At 49.8% G+C, this 19,814-nt stretch overlaps 1 protein-coding gene across 12 annotated transcripts in view; it reads right to left on the bottom strand.

Moving 5' to 3' along the window:
• The window catches only part of NTM (neurotrimin), a 682,503-nt gene that overhangs the window by 282,821 nt on the left and 379,868 nt on the right, over window positions 1–19,814 (bottom strand). For 8 of the 12 annotated variants that reach the window (XM_043533929.1, XM_037882399.2, XM_043533930.1 and 5 more), the window contains exon 2: window positions 4,916–5,000. In XM_043533929.1, coding sequence (XP_043389864.1) covers window positions 4,916–5,000 — 85 coding nt within the window. Of the gene's footprint in view, window positions 1–4,915; window positions 5,465–19,814 lie in introns of those variants that run through there. The other 4 variants (XM_037882398.2, XM_037882400.2, XM_037882401.2 and 1 more) reach the window with 3 other exon arrangements.

Genomic DNA, 19,814 nt, shown 5'->3' with positions numbered 1-19,814 from the left:
AGGCTCAGGCTAGCTGCCCAAGTACATATCCAGGGGTTCAGGCATGCTCCCGGCTGCAGAGTAGACGTACCCTATAGCAACAAAGCAGGAGGATACGGGGCAATGCACCCACTTGCAGACTTTTTTCATGCAGCATCAGGCACTTCCTGATTCCAGTCACGCTGGAAACGTGATAAGAGGAGTGTCATTCACGGTATATCAGTGCTTCTGGTCCAGCTAGAAATGGGAAACGTAGAGGACAATGGAAAGGAAGACGACAGGCCTAAATCTTCCCATTACAATGAAGAGGTTAAAAGGAGTTTCTGTCGGTGGCTGACTTCTTGTGGAAGCGACTGTTCTAATGCTGCTGGGAGGTTTATTTATTAATGATGTGTCAGGAGTCCTTTATTACTGGAAATCTAAACAATTCTCATCGCACGTCAGCTTTCCTGTAGGGTAGCTCCGTTGAGTCCAGCAAAGCTACTAACTGATTTATACCAGCTCAGGTGGGATTAGAATCAAGGCTTTTGTTGTTGCTGTTTTTTTAAACGTTAACCAAACTTTTTTTCAAAACTCCCCAAAAAGATTGGGCTTGGTTCAAGTTTCGGGTGAAGGCTCAGATTAGTTTGTCTGTGATGTGGACCTCCTGGCCCATCATTAACACTGAATAATGTTAACAGCACCATGTATGAGATAATATCTTCACGGTGGGGTGAAACTGGACCTGGAAATAGTCTTATAGTACAGATAAACCTTGTGCTCCCCCCTCAACTTGTGCTGGAGCTGGGCGGGGACACACACTGGGGACCAGAATAGGCAGTGACACATTTCATATCTAGGCCACCAATTTGAGTCAGTCCTTTGAGGTAATGCCCATAATTCAGAACCGTCTAATGCAGTGGTTCTCAGCCTCTTCCATCTGGGACCCCATCCTAGCAGGTCCTTTTATCTAGCCAGGACCCCTTTCCTATTTAGCGATACAGGGAGGACAGGGTGGTTGTGACCCCCCGATACCCATGCATGATCCCCATTAGGGTCATGACAGCCAGGTCAAAGACCCAGATCTAATAAATGATCTTTGGCATTGATCTGATCAATTGGTGGATACTCAGTCTGGTCGCCCCTCGACAGGTGTGCCTGTCCTAAAACAACCCTGTAACAGACATTAGCTCGTCCCCTGAGCAGAGAGGTCAAGGACTGAATAGGCCATGGGGAGTGGACCCTTCTTTAACCGGGTGGCAGAGATCGTTCTATGCCAGGATTGAAGCATGTTGGCATGGGGCGGCGTGAGGTGTTTCCCCGGTCACTGCCCAGGCTGTAACAGCACTGTGGACAAAGAGTGGCCTTCAGTCTTCTCAGGGCTGTCAATCCGGCGCCTTTCACAAGCGCTGAATTAACTTCATTCTCAGGGACAGCTTGGACAGAGTTTAAAACAGCATCATTGGCTAACGCGACAGAAGTTGGGGGGCGGGGGGGCGCGGATCCAGGACTTTCATAGTGCCCCAGGGAATCTGCTTCTTTGGCAGCTAAGTTATTAAACTTGTGTTTCCTTTGCTCGTTGTGAAAGGACAAGAACAAAACTCCAGAGCCTCCTGCTTCCTTTGGACTCCTTTGCTGCAGTTTGCTGCTTTCCAAGCTCAAATGGAAATCAGCTGGAAACAAGGAAGCCTTTTCTTCCATTAACTTCCATGCTGCCAGGAGTTGAGGAGGCATTGCCCAGTTACAGGGTCAGAGGAGAAACCCATTGGTGGGGATGGGGAAGGACAGTGGCCTCACCCAGATCAGCACAAGCTTCTCTGAAGAGCATTACTATTCAGAACAAGTTAACTCAAACAACAGATCAATAATTACACATGGAGCCAGCCTCTGCCATCAGGCTTCGGACCAGGAGGGTGAGGAGAGAGTGCAAGAGACACTCATGCTTCTTTGCTTTCCTATCTTGGAAATCGTTATTTTCCTGCACTTTTTCCCACCAGCCTGTAACCACTGCACAGCTCAAAGCGGGTGTGCCCACAAGTGTCTGTGACTGCCCCGGTGTGCTCACAGGAGCACACGTGTGAAGTCACAGGTGAGCACGGTGTACATGCTCAGGCATATGGGTGTAGGGTATAGGCATGCTTTACATGTCTATAAGCACATGTGTGGCCATGGGCATCTGTAAGCGTACATGTGGTGTGTGTAACGAAGAGTATGAATGCTTGAATAATGATTCTCATCATGGGTCATCAGCAGGGGTAGAACCCAGAACCAGCCAAAACACAGTCCTCTGCCACTTGAGCAAAAGGACTAACTCCACGAGATGATACATTAGTAGGCAGTTATCCTTTATGTGCAATGGCCACTAGAAGGGTATTACGCTCACATGGTTCGCATGTCCTTGAGAATGCGTGCAAAGTGTAAATGTGCATCTCTTCACACACATTGGTGCCCGAGTGTTTGTGTCTGTGGACGTCTGTCGCCAGTGTCTCTCATTCAGCTCCTGTGGTGGATGGGCTCTAGTGTCTAACTCAGCAAAGCACACTGCTGTCCTGGAGTGCTGGCTGAATGCATTCAATCCCACGGCTGCTGCCTGCCCAACTGAACCCACCTTCCCTGTGGCTTTGTTGCAGCCCACGTATGTGCAGGATCTTTCACTCTTTCCTACGGGCCTCATTCATAAAAAGGGAAATGTCCCAGCTGCTGACTCACCCTATTGATCCTTTGTTCTAGGCTGACGCCACAGGACACTCGCAGTGGAGTTCGCCTCTACCCATCCTCACACACGTGCAGAGTGCCCAGATTCACATTAGAACAAAGTGACCGGGATACACCCCCAGCATTGCCAGAGCCCCCCACCCGCTGTGACTCTAGTCAGACCTGACACAGAGACATAAAGACCAATTCACGTTCTCCTTCCCTTTAAGTAACTTGGGGGTGGGGAGGGAGGGAACTGGGGTGTCAGTCAATGCCAGCCCCCTGATCCGTATCCCATTGTCACCTTTGCTGCCTGGTGCCCACGTGCCCTTGTCAGCCCCTGTGCTTGTCACCCACATTCCTGTGCCTTTTGCATGCATTCTGGTCACAAACGAAGGACTGGCCTCTGAACACTGGGCAGTGCTGCTCATGATGGGAGTCAGGACAGGTCATGGGCAAGCTTCTCCCGAAAGAGCTCAGCAGGCTGAGCTCTGTCCTGAGTCAGCCCCTGTTTTTCCATTACTGGCCACCCTCACACATAGCCAGGCTAATGCGGATCAGATCCGAGGGACAACCACCCTTTTCTTCTGCTGCTGGGATCCTCAAAAGCCAGGAATCCTGCAGCGAGCAACCCAGCGCAGGCTAGGAGGGAACTGACAGCAACACAGCTGGAGAAGACAAATTAGTGGAACCTGTGAGGTGTAGTCCCTACATGGGCATCGTGCTTATGTTTCCAGGGGCAGTACATGGCCCTAATTTCATTTCTTTCCCCTGCACCACTTCAAAAGAGACACTCAACCAGCATTCCATGGCCTCCGCCCTGGAGCCAGCCCCACTTTTTGACCACCCTTGACACTGCTCCACTCACTGACGCAGAGAAGTAGGAGAGCTTAGATTTTGCCTGACACACCCCGCAGGCGGTCATGTCGCACCAGTGCGACACGCGACCACTAAAAAGTCGCTCCTGAGCACCAGAGAGTTTTAATCGCCAGTTGTGAAGCTTGCAATTAAAACCAATAATTTAAAGAAAGGAAGAAAAAAAACAAAACAAAGATCCTCATCATCGGAGACAGACCTATTAGATGAACATGTCTGTCTGCTGCCAGAGGAGAAATGGGTGTCCGGGTAAAGCACATCCCAGATATTGCATTGATTGCGATCTGAGACATTAGGTGTTTGGCAGCATCCTCAGCCTCTGCATCCCTTGAATAAAGCTCATCTCTTCCCTTTAAACAGCCCCCTAGCATGGTTAACAGAGCAGGAGGGAAACGCTCTGAAGAGTTAATGCCTGCAGGGAGTGGAACCCCCCATGCCGGAGCGCGCACACAATGGGATTTTAATGAGCAGTTCTGCAGGCGAGGCACACTGGCATTTGCACCCGCCATGCCTGGCACCAAACTGACACCCCTCCCATCACTGACACTTTATGGCTGCTCATCGCTCTGCCCTTCTTGTGCCAAGAAGGGACCACTTCTGGCTCTCCCCACACGCCTGCGGATGCCTACAAACCAAACAGGGGACTCAGAAACTTCAGGGACCATTTATACTTTGCAAACACACAATCCCAGCTCATGTTTATTGGACATGCACTGAGGCATCTTTAACAGCAACACCAGCCTCAGAGGACCAGCTCTCTCCTGCTCCCAAAATACGGGCACACATAAGCCCACATGTTTTACAAAGTGACCAGGCCACAGCCCCAGCATTGCCAGAGATGCCAGAGCCTTAAACACCACGCTGGCAATCCAAACAGATACCGACACAGAGGTGTAAGGACTAATTCCCACTCCCCTTCCCTTTCAGAAACTTTAAAGAAGGGAACTGGGGCGTCAGTTAATGGTAACTCCCTGCCTGGCATCCAGATCTCACTGCCAGCTTCACTGCCTGGCATCTGCATTCCAGTACCAAGGGGGGGGACGACAGAATTTTCCCTCTTCATTCCTTTGCAGACACCGTGGCGCTCTCTGAACCAACAGCAAACCATCCCCCTGCCTGCCCCACTACCAGCCCACTTGCCCCGAATGCAGCAGCCCCAGACTCAGCATCACGTTTTCTTCCCCGACTCGGGGGTTTTATCCCGCCCCACTCAGGACATGCCCAGGCTCAGCAGCATCCGCCCCCCGTTGCAATGTGGCATCGAAAGCCCCTGGCTCAGCCGGGTGCGTCCACTCCCACGCGGCCCCTCCTGGCATGCACCTGGGGCCGGGGCGCCCACAGAGCAAGACCCCTGTAGATACCCAGAGAAAAAAACATCTGCTCCTACCTGAGGGTGGCGCTCTCCCCTTGCCTGACGGTCACGTTGTCCATAGCTTTGGGGAAGGTGGCATCCCCGCTGCGCACGGGCACTCCTGCGGGCACAAGGAAGAGCAGCCTGAGACAGAGGACGACGAGGCACCTCCAGGGCACGACTAAGCACCCGCCGACCCCCATCCTGGGCAGCAGGGACTTTCCAAAAGGCCAGAAACACCCCCGGCGAGGAGAAACGGGGGAGCACTGGGGGGGGGGGAGAAGCAATCAGGGTGGGAGCGCGGGGCAGCCACGGAGCTCCTCGGAGACTAGCAGAGCCCCTGGCAATCCAGCCGCAGAGCGCCGAGCATCCGCAGGGAGCCCCCGGCGATCCTGGGGCGCGGGAGGAGGAGGAGGAAGGGAGCCCCGAGGTGCAGGGTGGGGGGGGAGCGGCGCGTCGGGCTTCACCAGCCGGCTCCTCCCGCCAACAGTCCGGAATCTCACGCTGCCCCGGCGAGTCCCTGCCCCCAGCACGGGCTCTCGGCTCCCATCCCCGGGGCGTCGGGGACCGGCTCCCCCGGCGGCCGCGAGCAGGCGCCTGAGCCGGGCGCCGCAAATCCGCTCCGCCGCCGCCGCCGCCGCACCGCGCAAGCTCCAGCCGCCCGGGCCGGGCGCGGGGAGGGAGCCCGGCGGCCCCCGGCGGGGCTCAGCGAGGGGAGGACGCGGCGGCGGGCGCGCAGCAGCCGGCGGCGGCCCCGGCTCTCAGCATCCCGGCTGCGCGCTGCCTCCCGGCCGGGAGCTCCGCCTCGCCGCCCGCCCGCCCGGGCGCGGGCTCCCCCGGGGTGGCCGCGACCCGCGCTCGGGCTCCGGCCCCGCCGCACTGAGCGGCGCGGAGCTCCCCCGCGTTCACCCCGCCGGCGCCGGGCCGGCTTGCTCCCCCCGCCCCGGCAACCCCTCGGGGAGCAAGCTCGCCTTTCCGCCGCCCCCCCCATCGCATTACCGCGGCCACGCCGCCCTTTCTAGGGCGGGGAAGCTCCACGCCCATCGCCAGCCTGAATTACCGCCTGGCCCAGCACCTCTGCAGCCCCTCGGGCTTAGCACCCAGCACTTTACAGGTGGGGAAACTGAGGCACGGAGCAGCACGGTCACACCGTGGGTCAGTAAAAGACACAGGAACAGAACCCACGGCTGCCCGTCCGGTGTGTGCGAGCCATAACACCGCACTTCCTAAGAGGGCTCTGTGGGCAGGGGGGGCTGCCAAGCGCTTCCACAGTAGCTCCTTTCAGAGAATCATAAAATATCAGGCTTGGAAGGGACCTCAGCAGATCATCTAGTCCAACCCCCTGCTCAAAGCAGGACCACTCCCCAATTTTTGCCCCAGATCCCTAAATGGCCCCCTCAAGGATTGAACTCCCAACCCTGCGTTTAGCAGGCCAAAGCTCAAACCACTGAGCTATCCCTTCATCCCTAAATACTTTTTTTTTTTTTAAATCAACCCATAACTTAGGACATATCGCAGTTGCCTTATGCCCAGTAACTTCTCCCTCCACCCACTGCTCAGCGTGTTGCCATTTTTATGCACAATTTCCCACAGGTAAAAGGTGCCAGGTAGACAGCCCTGGAGAACGAAATCCTTTATTTAGCCGAACAGGTACAATGCAGACAGCTGAAGTGCCAGTCTCCCACTCTCCCTTAGTGCCAAGCCAGTGGCCAGGAACCGCAATCGCTCCTTCGGCCTCTCCGCTAATAAAGCTGGCAGTCTGGGGTCCGCTTTTCAGAGATGTTTAGCACACGCACTGAGTTGAGTAGGAGTTGTAAGTTGCAGGTGCCCAGCACTTGCGAGAGTCCAGCCCTTCCTGCCTGCTGGAAATGGTGGTTTTAATGGTGAGGACACCCAGGAACTGATCTGAGACTTCCCAACTCCTTTCACACAGGGCACCTACCAGCTATTAGATAGCACCGTTGGGTTTTGGTTGTTTTTTTTTAAATCCCTGCCAACCCGAGCTGGATTCAAACCGGTGACCTAGATGTGAAAAGATCCGTAGCCTGCTACTAATCCCCTGAGTCTCCCACTCCCCTGTAAACTACTATTTAATTCATTAACTGTGCTGTTTAATTTCTCAAACATTATGAGATTTGTCAGGTAGAGAAGACACTATCAAATAAAGCCTTATTATTATTATTATTAGTGAGCATAGTGATGGGTCACAAGAGAAGGGGATTGCTTTGTGGTCTCTTTGTGTTTTCCTGTTCCATTTCTTTTTTAAGATTGTTTGCTCTGAATTTAGCACTGGTAGAAGGTGCTGGATTGACAACCCTAGAGGCAGAAGTCACATTTATCCACAGCTTCCCCATTTCAGGAACAGACTACCAATAGGAGGAGTGGGACAAACAACCTAACTAAGTTTAAGATGGAGCTTGCTATGTTTATGATGGGGTTGCCTGTGATAGCAGGGGACTGGACTGCATGACCCACGAAATCCCTCCAGTTATGTTCACAGCACACATACAGCAAAGTTAGCTAAAAGCATAAAATATTCAGGCTGGAAGGTTGCAACATAACACAACTTTATTTCTTAGAATTCTACATGATCACACGCACAGGAACCCAAAACCAGAGAGCAGGCCGCTTCCCAAACCGGAGGAACACAACACACCCCACCTTACTATTTCCCTGCAGACTGATTGCTGAGCCACCAGATTGTACACTTCCCTACAGAGGCTCTAGCCTGCAAGCAGGACCAGGAATACCCTCAGTATTTAAAGTGAGAGCTTGGTGTTTTTACAGCAGCTTCCAGCCCTATGTTCCTATTTTGCCCCCTGCTGTGGAAGGGAGACACTCACTGGCATGAGGAGTTCAGTCTCAGTGGTCCATTCGGTCCCCGTGACTGCCAACAAAGGGTTAAACTGACTTAGTTCATTGTTACCTCTACTGTTGTAATGTCCCAAAGCCCCACTAAGGATTGGGACCCCACTGCACCCTGCCGTACAAAACAGAGTGGAAGATAGATATGAGGCAGTGCAGAGGCTTTTCAGCTCAGAAAAAACCTGAGAGCAAACTGTTCTTATTTCACACAGATCTTTCCAATTCTCCTCCAGGCTGCTCAGGACCTGTCTGTTGGTAAAAGACTGTTCTCCTTTAGCCATTCAAATAACCCCTCTCTGCCTGTTTCCCAATGCACAAGGTGCTGCATTGTATTCTGAGTTAGTGGGAGCTGCTTAAATCAAAGGCTCTACAGGCTTGTCTATGGTGGTGGGGGAGTTTTTTTCAGGGAAACCCCCTCCATGTGGACACTGTTATTCCAGTGCACATAAAAAGCATGAGATTCATTGATCACAGGAACCTTGTACAACACTCACTAAGACTCCAAGTCCCACCACAGCATGCCCTGGGCTCAGTTTAAATCATCGGGTGGATTCTCTTTGGCTGTTCTCAAGTCCTGGGTGGGCATCTGATGGGGAGCTCTTCCTCCCATCTTTCACACCCCACTAGTATAAAGGGACAGTCAGCACAGGAACACTAGCCCTCATCCATATGCCCCACTCCTTCCCTCGATGAGTCATCCTGTCCTTCATTCTCATGCAGCCTTGGGTCACTTTTTCCAGTGAATTAAGACAAAGCGAAGAATGACTCCCACATGAAAAGGGCTGGGATAGGAAACAGTGAGTGAGCCTGTCACTTGTCAAAATCAAGGCTGCCTTTAAACATTAAATGTGCCATTCTCTAACTACACCACTATGCTGCCTGGGGTGATCTTTCCACAGGCCAGACTGCCAGCCTCTCTGCATCAACTCCCCTCCCCATTTAATATAAAAGAGCGGCGTCAGAAGCAATAATGCTTCGGGCACGGAGGATGAAAGGAATGTTGAAGAGTCTAGATTGGAGGGATATGAGAAAGATCTGAGCAGTGTTTAAAGAGAGATTAATTCAGCTACAAGAGCAGGAGAGCTGAAGCACCCCTAAACCAATTCGGACCATGCAGAGCTCTTCACAATGCAGGATACCAAGCGGCAAAAGTTTCAACCAATGAAACAAAAGAAAGGAGCACTGGCTCATCAGGGCACAATTTCATTGGCTGATCTGTGACACTGTGATTGGGTGAAGCACGAAGCAGCATGGTCCAGCGGTTAGGGTGTTAACCTGGAACGTGGGAGACCCTGGGTCAAATTCCCTGCTTTGCCACAGACTTCCCCTTTGACCTTGGGCAAGTCGCTTAGTCTCTCCGTGCCTCAAGTCCCCATCTGTACAATGGGGATAATAGCACTACCTTTACCTGTGAGGATAAATACAGTAATTATGAAGGGCTCAGACTCTACGGGAATGAGGCCACATATAAAATAGAGTGGACAGAATAGAGTGAGGTGGGGCAGGGTTACCTAGCAATAGGTGATTGGCAATGCTCTGATGATCTTAAGTCATTTCTCCCGCACAAATCCGGCCTGCGTATACCAAGTCCTACTGACTCCCCACTCCACTTCCCTGTCTCTCCCTCTTGCACACACACAATGTACAAACAAATGAGCCTGTCACCGCTCATCTCCGCGCCGTTCGCTGTAATTGGTTCCGATTTTAAAAATATCCACAGACAATAAGCACATGCACACAAACAGCAAAAGAGAAAAAGAAATCCAGATTCCTTTGAATAATTCTGCGGCTCCAGGAGGCCAGCAGTCAAGTCCAGCTGTGACTGCAGCAGCGGAAGAGAGGGAGCTTTGTAGCTTCCTCTGGGGACACGAGCAATCATTTTCCTTTGCTGGATTTGGACCACAACAGAAGGCCGGGGTCTGGTGTACGTGGGGAGGGTGCTTGCACACTGGCACAGAGCTGAACAGGGAATGTGGAATCTTTTCTGATCTCTCCCGGCTTTCTTCATACTCCAATAAAGATCTGTTTTCCTTGTGCCTGTTGCCTGCCCAGGGCAAACACGACAAGAAAAATACCTGCAACCTGTTCCTTCTTTCTAACAAGGCTAACTGCCCCCGTCTCCTGGCAGAGTCCATAAACAGGGCGTGCAGGAGGCTCTGCAAAGCAAGGTACAGACTGGCAAGGAGAGGGCTGGCTAATGGTATTGGTGCGTGTGGGGGGGGGGGGTGGGGGGGGAAGATATAAGAGAGAGAGATTTAAAGACAGCCTAAACTGGGATAGTATTTTCCCTGGGATTATCAGAAACTGGAGGGAAGGGGTCTGCATGGACTGATGAACCTACGAAAGGCGAAGGGGCAGGAGAAGCAAGAGTTCATGGGTCTAGCCTACGGAGAAATCTCCAGGGAGAGTCTGAAGGAGGTAGAAACAATCTGAATGAAAGCAGAGGATCTTGCAGTGTCATAGGCTGAGTGGATGGGAGCTTTCAGAGTCCGGATAAGGTGTGGAGAAGCAGGCTGAAATTCTGGCTGTATCAGTGAAGCAAAATGCTTTTGAGGTGATATTTACTCATATGTTTAGAGAGAAATTGGACAGAGACAGTGCAAAATTCAGAGAGAGAGAGAGAGAGAGATTGGACAGGCAAACAGTGCAAAATTCAGCAGTTCATAAGGATTTACATCTTTCCACCCTTAACTCACGTGGCTTTTTTACAGTTCTGCTATGACCTTCAACTTCAAGCAAGTGCATTTTCATGCAGACACACCCCTAAATTCACAGCAAATCTCCGTAAAAACCACCAAGTTCCACCTGCATTAGCGTCCCCACTCGGCTCTGATGCAAAAATGGCCCCTGGGTCTTGTGAATGGTTTGCAAGCCTTCCAACACACACAGGCTGAACTTCTAGGGTTTTTTAGCAAAACTAGAAATAAGCATAAGCAAAATCTCTAGATCTGAACACTTCTGAACTTTGAGGAGCTTTGGATCGGGTTCCAGATGTAAGAATTTACAGCCAAGGTTTCTCTGTCAATTTGTAATTAAGGGCTGTGAGTCAAGTGAAGCCAGGTCAATTTTATGTTATTTCAGTTTTTCTGTGAACTTTTGGCACAGTTCCGCCAAACGCTACACAGAAAATATATACCCACTTACATGGAAGAACTTCATTTCAGATACAATTTCACCTGCAGAAATTCTTGGTATATTCAATTTATACAACTAGATCAGCAACATTTTGTTTTAATTTACAGCTCTTTTATGGGGAAGGAGCTCAGATACTGCACTGAGTTCAGATACTACAGCATAAAACCTGACGATGGATGGACATGTATACAGTTTTGAAATTCCCAACTCTCATCTGAAACGTAATTGATCCAAAACTCATCTCTAATAGCCACGGCAACACCTATGCATACAATAGCCTTAACGTACACACACACAATTATTGCATCAACCTCTTTCACGCAATCACGTTAAATGTCATCCTTCCGTTTCCTCAGGGTTACAAATGTGCTTTTCAAAACCTCACACTCGCTACATAAGTGAACATCCCATTAAAGGCAGTAGGTCCTAAGAGTCTACAACAAAGATTCATTGACAGTACAAAGGGTTCTCACCCCTCTGCACTGACACAGGACAAAGACTAATTTTTTCCATTGCTAAGAGTGGCCCCAATTAGGAAACAATGATAGCACGTGGTCTATGGCTGGTGACCTTTCAGAAGTCTCTCCTCCCCAGAGGAATTCATATCATGAACAGAGATGACGGTCCACTGCAACTCTGCTGTGTCAGATCTCAGAGGTTCCCAAATAATTACCGTTAATTCCATCCCCCAACTCCATCTGAGGAGTGATTCACTTTCCCTTCTGCTGGTTTTTATTTTTTTTTTTTTTTAAACCCTGCCCATAATTTCCCATCACAGCCTGGCCCTTTGCAGGCTAACGTGATAATGTGACTTACCCCCACTCCTCCCCCTTCATGTCTCACAATCCCCAGGCTCCCCAAACCCCAAAACTGCTCCAGCTCTTGTCTGGCTAATGTTTTTCGGGAGCTGCCCCAAATAATTGTTTGATTTAGATTCAGCAGTAGCAGCAGCAGCTGCTGTCACATTTGAAAAGGAGTGATGATTATTAGCAACATATTTATTGAGTTTAAAAAACATAATACAAGAGGTTCCGTTAATCCCCCAATAAAGATGCAGTTAATATTTAACTGGCATTTATTTAAACTTACAGTACCTGTCCTATTAAATTTAAATTAACTGCACATTTGGGAGCCTTCCCCTAAAGCCTAGCTGGGATTCTGCAGCTCCGGTCCTTCCCTTCCCCTCCCTGCACTTTACGCTAGGCACTTGGCCATAAAAAGAACATTTCCTTTGCCCTTTAAAAAGCTAGTCAGTTTGGGGTTGGTTTTGTCTCTTTCTCCCTTCTTCGCTGTCTGGCTCTTACGTTAAAATGGAACTTAACTCTTTCCAGCCCGTGACAGGCTATTTTGGAGGCTGAGCGAACAGCCTGATCTTGCAGACTTTTACTCACACAAGTAAAGCCTGCTAGCAGCCAAGGGGGCTGCTGGGGTGCAGAGGGAACAGCCAGGTCCTTAAAAGTTGCAAGATTGGCTCCCAATGAGTCAGCTCCTACCCTGTAGTGCACAGCTGGCTTAGGTGGCCAGTGGAGGATTCCCCTTCCCTGTGAGAATCCTCAGGTGGTCTATAGTCATCCTGAACCATCTCCCCTCAGCCCCACCAGGGCCACTGTTGCTAGGGGTAAGCCCTTGTAGGTTGATAGCCACCAGCTGCTATAACAGTCACATGTTGCTGGGGCAGATTACAGCAACCTTTAGGCTGCTCTAATGTATTATGGACTGGGCAGACAGCCCCAGGGAACAGGCTCAGAGGGAGACGGGGGTGGGGGGTGCACAATTGTCTTTGCACCTTCCCTCAAGTCTTAGTCCAAGCATTCCTCACCCCATGGGAGAATCAGGGCCCTGCTAACTGTTTTGCTTGCCTACATTTACCCAGCAAACCCCAAACAATTATTTTATTTACCTCATGACACCGTTGTACGTGTCCCTTTAATATTTATATCAGGAGTCCAAAGAAGTTATCTTGGAAATCCAGAGCAGCATAGGCACCGTGGAAGTTATTAAACAGAATTGATCTTTGCTCTCCCTGGTACAAATCAATATTGTTTTTATATAAATCTGTTTCTTGTGGCATTGTTGGGAACTTACTGCAACCAACGAACACTTAAAAAGTCATTGTACAGTCAGACACTGCTTCCTCACCTGCATTTGATCAGGGCTGAGCCAGGTGCCAGAGACATCTGTTGGTGTCAGATAAAAGCACACCATCAGCCATCTAATAGTATTTTATAAGCATATGGCATTAACTCAGGGCTCTACAATTCACTCCAAGCTGAATTTTAATAGGCAGTAGGAGGGGGGAAATAGCCGAGTAGGCTAAAATAAAACAAGGCCCAAATCTTCAGCTAAAACATGCATGAGCGCTGGAGCAGTGTGGTGAAACTTGAAAAACCTCAAACAAAAAGCTTCCACTTGGGTGGTTTTATTATTCTTTTGCCATAGACTTAGCCTGTAAATTATCTGGGGGTAATGAGTGTCTTTTCCCAAGCGTCTACAGAACCTAGCACAATAGAGCCCAGTAACAGGGGCTTACCAGATCTGGCTTCAGGTGCAGCGTTTTTTCTCCAGGGAATCAAACTTTACACTGTGGAGGTTTTCTCACTAAGTCTCCCCCTTCATCAAGTCTGGGATATTAATGTAAACTGTAGAACAATACAAGTCCCCCACCAGCACCTGGCTCTCTACAGGTTTTGACCCTCTAGGCCCTCCACCTGGGAATGAAGGCAAGTCAGTCTATAAAGTACCACTCACACATATTCCTCCTTTGAGTCCTTCCCTGAACTCACGCTGCCCTTATACCCCTAGTTCCTGGTCACATGCTCTAATCATATGACCCCTGGATTGAGATTAATCATATGACATCTGGATTGAGATCTGAACTAGTCCCAGGTGAGGCTCAACCCAGGATGCCCTTAAAGAGCTAGCTTACGCTGATAAGCCTCAACTTTGTTGAGGCTTTCAGGCATTTTGACAAAGACAAAAGACTGGATTCAAAAAATGGCCAGAAGAGAAGCTGGTGGAGGGTGCTCTCTTATTAGCTAGGGAGATGTGCTTAGGACACTCATCGGGGAAATGAGAGATCCAGGTTCAGTTTGGTCTACCTGAGGTGGGGAAAGAAGTTGGACTTGGTTGTCCCCCCTTGCAGGGGAGGGCTGGATCTGGGAAGCTATGGGATAGTCTGGTGTGGGGCTCTACCAGTCTCTCCTCCGGAAGCTGTTCCACTTTATATAAATAACTAAAGCATCATTAGAGCAGGGACTTGCACTCGGTTCTCTCACTGCCTAGGTAAGGGCCCTGACCACCACGCTACGTAGTTATTTGTACTAGCATGCCCTGACCTGACAACTATCCATTGTCAATCACACCGGACGTTCATTATCATTCATGATGACAATGAATAGGCCGTGGGCCAGGCAGAGTCAGACTGGTAGTTAGGAGGCACAGCTAAGATATGGCAGACCCAGGGCACCCAATGACACTTCAATGATGTATAAAAAGTAGAACAGCTTCAACAAGAGAGAAAGCCCCACAGCAGCATAGACCAGTGTACTCACCCTCAACGAGAGGAACCAAGTTCAAATCCCTTTTCCACAAGAGGCAGAATCGAACCAAGGAGTTCCCCATCCCAGCAGAGTGCCCTAACCACTGGGCTAAAGCTTACCGGGCAGGCCAGAGCCTCTCCTCCAGCTGTTTTGTGAATTCAGGTCTTTGCTTTTGCCAAAAGGCCTGAAAATCTAAATCAATTTGTTTACTGTCAAAACAAAACATTTTGTTTCAATCTTACCACAATATTGACTTTTTGATTTACTCAAATATTTCTGGGGGGGGCGGGGGGGGAAGGGTCACTTTTTTTCCCCCATTGCCAGCAAATCAAAACATCCAGTGTTCACCCAGCTCTGATCCCGGATGCTCCACCAAGACCAAATCTGTGGCTCATCATCAGGTTCATGTTTCGCTGATCATAAAGTAACAGCCCTTCATTTCACACGGCGCTGGGGCAGACAAATCATTCACTCTGAGTAACAAAAGCAGGGCTCACCACTGTCGCAGGGAGTCAATTTTACTTTGGTTGCCGGCCTACTGACCCGCGTAGCATTCCCCATCCAAGAATAATATTAATAATAACCATGCTATTAAGCAAGATGCTTGATTTGAAGCTGAACATTTTTGAGAAATGATCTCATAAATTAAATTCCCGGGGTACCATCTTTGAGAGTTAAAAGGCAGAGTCGCCTCTGAATTCTGGGAATTGAGCATAATTACATGGAAATTGACAAGGCACAAATGCCAAGAATTCTGTTAACCTTTAATATCTCAAAAAAACTCTCCCCTTGTAATTATCTCTTTCCTTTGTCTTAAATGTTACTGATGAATATTTAGTGGGAAAAGCAAATACAAGGAGGCTGAGGGGCGATAGAAACGGGAGCCCTGTGTAGAATAACTCTACAAACTTTGTGACTGGAGACTGGCTATCACCAACACCCAGATCTGAATGTGGATGCAATGCAGATTGTGAGCCATGCACAGAGGCTGGATTGTGCAGGCTGCCGGCTGGGGACAGATCCCTGTGCCCACATGTATACCCCAATGGTTTCAATGGGAGGATGCCCATATGGAGCGGTTTGCAGGATGGGGGCCTTGGGATCTTGGCTCTGTCTCCATAGCAGATTGAAGCAAGCCCACCATCCAAACACCCCTCAGCTTTCTTTATTTTCCTATCACTTACACAGATTCAGCTCCATTCATGTCCATGGGAGACGCACAGAGAGGCCCCATTTGACCCCAAGTACAGAGAAACATCCACATTTTGTGGTACTTTTCCAAGCGTGCCTCAACTAGGAACTTGTGCAGGTTTCCGTCATTCTAGGTATAAACACCCCCCCACCCCCGGGTTGGGCACCGGCCTCCTCACTAAACACCGAGCCTGATGGAAGGAAGACGATTCTCTGCCATTGAGAATCGCATTAATACCTGCCACTCCAGTGACATTTTCCCCTTACAATGATGATAAATAAGGGTAGAGAACAAGGGGAGGTCTCCCGTGCTACTTCCTCTTTGTGAAGTAGAAGTAGAAGCTGCTGCTCTTCTGCAATGTAGGATCATTAGCCAGAATCCAAGGAGGGTGATTATTGGGGGGGGGGGGGAAGGGGGGCAGGTAGAGGGGAGCAGCTCCTGAGAACCACAAACAAGGCACACTCAGTTACTGGAAAGGGTTGCAGGATACCGCTCTCTCCTCAGCAGGATGCTGTTATGAAGATCGGTTTGGGCGACTCCCCTCTTTAAGTGCTACATCTGACCAACTCCTACACCCAGATACGTGTGAAAACCCCAAGAGTCCTCAAGCAGATGGGGTGGGCAGGTGGGCTATCCCAGAGCCGTCAACCCTGTGGTCCCCAACTCCGAGGCAGGCCAGCAGGAGGGCTGCTGAGGAATTGGGCCTGCAAACTGGCAGGAAACCAGTTGGCTGGAACGTTGTTGAAATTGTACCATCCCCACAAAACTTTTCAATTTAGACAAATGGGCAAATTAAAAAAAAAAAAAGTTTAATGAGAATTTTTTCTGACCGGCTCTAAATAACTGTGAAGACACCACCCAGAGTTATACACATACTTAGCTTGACCCGTGTGTGTCGCCTCGGAAGAACCGTGTTGTGATTAACACACTGGACTGAGAGCGAGAAGATCTGGATTCAATTCTTAGCTCTCCCACAGATTCCGTGTGTGACCTTGGGTGAGTCATTTAATCTCTGTACCTCGATTTCCTTGAGGTAAAACAGGGCTTGCAATACTTCCTTTCTCCCACCCTTTACCAATCTTGTCCATTTAGACTGTACGCTCTCCAGCACAGGGACTGCCCTTACTCTATGTAAGCATAGTGCCGAGCACAAGCTACTAGGTACAACTGAAATACAAGTAAGGGGAGAATAATAAGCACACGTAGGATCGGAAGCAAAAGGTGAGGCTCCCAACCTATGCATGACGGCCTCAGTGCCGCTGTGACAGTAACTCTGCTCTGGGAGTGAATAGCTCCGGCTGGATAAGAATTAACTCAGCCTTTCACCAGAGACTCAAACTGAGGCAACGTCTACACTTGGACCCGGGGGTGTGACTTCCAGCTAGCCCAGACATACCCACGCTAGCTCTCATCCAGCTGCTAGCATGCTACAAATAGCAGTGTTGTCATGGTAGCATGGGCGGCAGGAGGGGTGGCATGGGCTAGCTGCTCCGAACACAAGTCCGCCTGGACTCCAGGGGTACGTAGTCAGGTGGCTAGTCAGGCCTCCATTTGCTGCTGCAGCTTGAGTGTGTTTCGGGGAGCTGGGAATCACACCCTTCACTTCCAAGGGATATGTAGCCTAAGTCATTTACAGACACACTTCCTTGTTCCAGTAAGATCTGAGGAACTAGCTCAGCAGCTACACAGAAAGGAAACACACGTCAAAGCCTAGAGATGGGTCCAATCTGCTTAACTGAAATATGGCCCCAAAGTCGAGGAGTGTCTATCCGTTGCTTTGGACTCAGGCCCATTGCTAGTGCAAACATTCTGAAACCTCTTCCAGGAATTAACCCTGCACTGAACCGTGGTTAGTTCTGACCCCAGTGCATGGCCGATGCTTGCCCTCCTTCTCTCTTTGTCTGTCTTAAAATGGAGAGAGCTTTCCAGTCTCCAAGCTGCTTTTATGCCTCTTTAAAAGGGTTATAAATGCTGTCTTTATATTCCAATAAAGCAATATAAAAACAACCTTTTTCGCAGTTCAATAAAAGTGGTTAACTTTTCCCCTCCATTAACGTTCCTTTCTGCAGTGCTGTCTGCACACACTGGCTGCTGCCTGGGGCTGGAGGCACGCAATGCTACGTGAGAGGCCACTCTACTGGCATTAACGCCCTGGAGGCCCGGGGGTGGGGGTGTCTTGCAAGGAAGCAAAGCAGGGAGGCTGAATTTGCGAGCCATGCCAGCGACACAGGATCAGGACTTCCAAGCCAAAGCAGAAGGTGGAGGTGTGCATAACGACGGGGGAGACAGGTTGCCATGCAAACACAAAGGGCTGCAGAAATGAGACACGCACAAAGCAACTGGCCCCGCAGAGATGTGTTGCCTTTTGTCAATTGTTTGCTCCAGGGGGTAAGATCCTCCATCCTTAAAACAGGCACTGTGCACAAATCAGGGCTTAAAAAGATGAAAACCAGAATGGACAAAGCACCATGATCATGTATTAGTGAGCAAGAAGCTCTATAGGGCTGGGGTTTCACATGCTGGGATCACCTTCTAAACCACAAACCCTATTTACACACACACACACACACACACCAAAAGTCACACTTCCTTCTGTAAGAGCCAACCTGCTCTCAGCAGCACAATAAGAGTGGTCAGATTGCGCGTGTAATATCATGGAAGTAGTGTGCAGCCACCTTCACACACTCATTGACACCTGCTTCCATGCACACCCCATAGCCTGCCACTCTGCACTCATTTGAATGTATCCACCACTGCACTGCTGAGCCTCAATGCTTGATACAACCAATATTTGCTACCACAGAAAGCACAATGACTTAGAAAGAAGCCTGTTAATTAATCCAGCTAATTACCATTACGAGGATCATTTTAGGGATGCATGTGAGCAATGAGACTGAGGCAAAGAAGGGAAGGGGGTTAGAGCCTGCAGCTCCCACGAGGACTCAGAGGTGTTGACAATCCCTGATCCAAGAAAGACTGCAATATACTCAGCTTGGCTTTCTAAGAAGAGGCTGTACAATTGAGCTCCTATTAGCAACTGCCAATCATCTTTGATTAGCACTGGGTTGATTTGCTCCTTGTTTTAGGGGGAATGACAGCCTAACCCAGATGGGAACTTATATAGCATGTCAGCTAAGGAAACCCGGCACTCCATGCCAATCGGCTCATGCTGCATGGGAGGGTGGAAAGTCAGTTGTTCCAATTAGGCCCAGCCTAGCAAGGGACTGAGCAGAGCTGCCATTTCCCAGTGGGGGTACTGGGAGGAGTCGCCCGTCTTTGCAGAGACAGTTGTGCACGTGCGGCTACATCTCTCCATGTAGCTGGCCAGCATGCATGGGGACCGGGGAGGAGGGGCAAAGCCAGGATCCTGCCTCCGCCTTCTCATTCCATGCATACCCTACACCTTGACGTAGGGAGGGCTAAGTGTGAATCAGAGACAGAGCGGGAGAGCCAGCAAGCAAGTGCCTGACAGGACCAACTTGATGATCACTTTAGATAAGCTATTACCAGCAGGAGAGTGGGGTGGGAGAAGGTATTGTTTCATGGTCTCTGTGTATATAATGTCTTCTGCAGTTTCCACAGTATGCATCCGATGAAGTGAGCTGTAGCTCACGAAAGCTCATGCTCAAATAAATTGGTTAGTCTCTAAGGTGCCACAAGTACTCCTTTTCTTTAAGAGAGTATGTGTGTGTGAGATCGAGTGATAGAGAAGGGGCCCTGCAGAGATCATTACTAATGGCTTCAAAGACAATTTCTCATGCTACACCTTTCTCCTCCCTCCCTTTACCTCCCCTTTATTTCACGTGCATTGCCTCTCCCTCAACAGTCCTCCCAGATCACGCTACATTAGGTTACATGTCTGTGTGGTAAATGCATGGACCGTGCACAGGTGCCTCAAAGCTACGCAGGAATGAAATGAAATTTACAAGTAGGGTTGGTCCAGAACCTATTAGAGAAAGGAAACTTTGTAGATAGTGCATGTGGGTCTGAGATAGAAACAGAGCGTGGGGGTGCCAGGTGGGTACCCTTTGGATTAGAAGTCCTGGGGCTGGCAGGACTAGCATTGCCACTTTTGAGTGTGCCCAAAGGGTCACGCCAGTGACAGACTGGCATGATGCAATGTTGTCATGTGCTGACTAGAAGTGGCTGGCAAATGGGATTTCTAGTCTGTAGGAACTGGTGACATTTCAAAATTGGTTTTAAT

The sequence above is a fragment of the Chelonia mydas genome, chromosome 22, assembly GCF_015237465.2.
Source record: "Chelonia mydas isolate rCheMyd1 chromosome 22, rCheMyd1.pri.v2, whole genome shotgun sequence".
NCBI classification, from domain to species: Eukaryota; Metazoa; Chordata; order Testudines; family Cheloniidae; genus Chelonia; species Chelonia mydas.
Note: the sequence above shows the minus strand (reverse complement) of the source record. Positions and strands in the feature narration are given on the sequence as shown.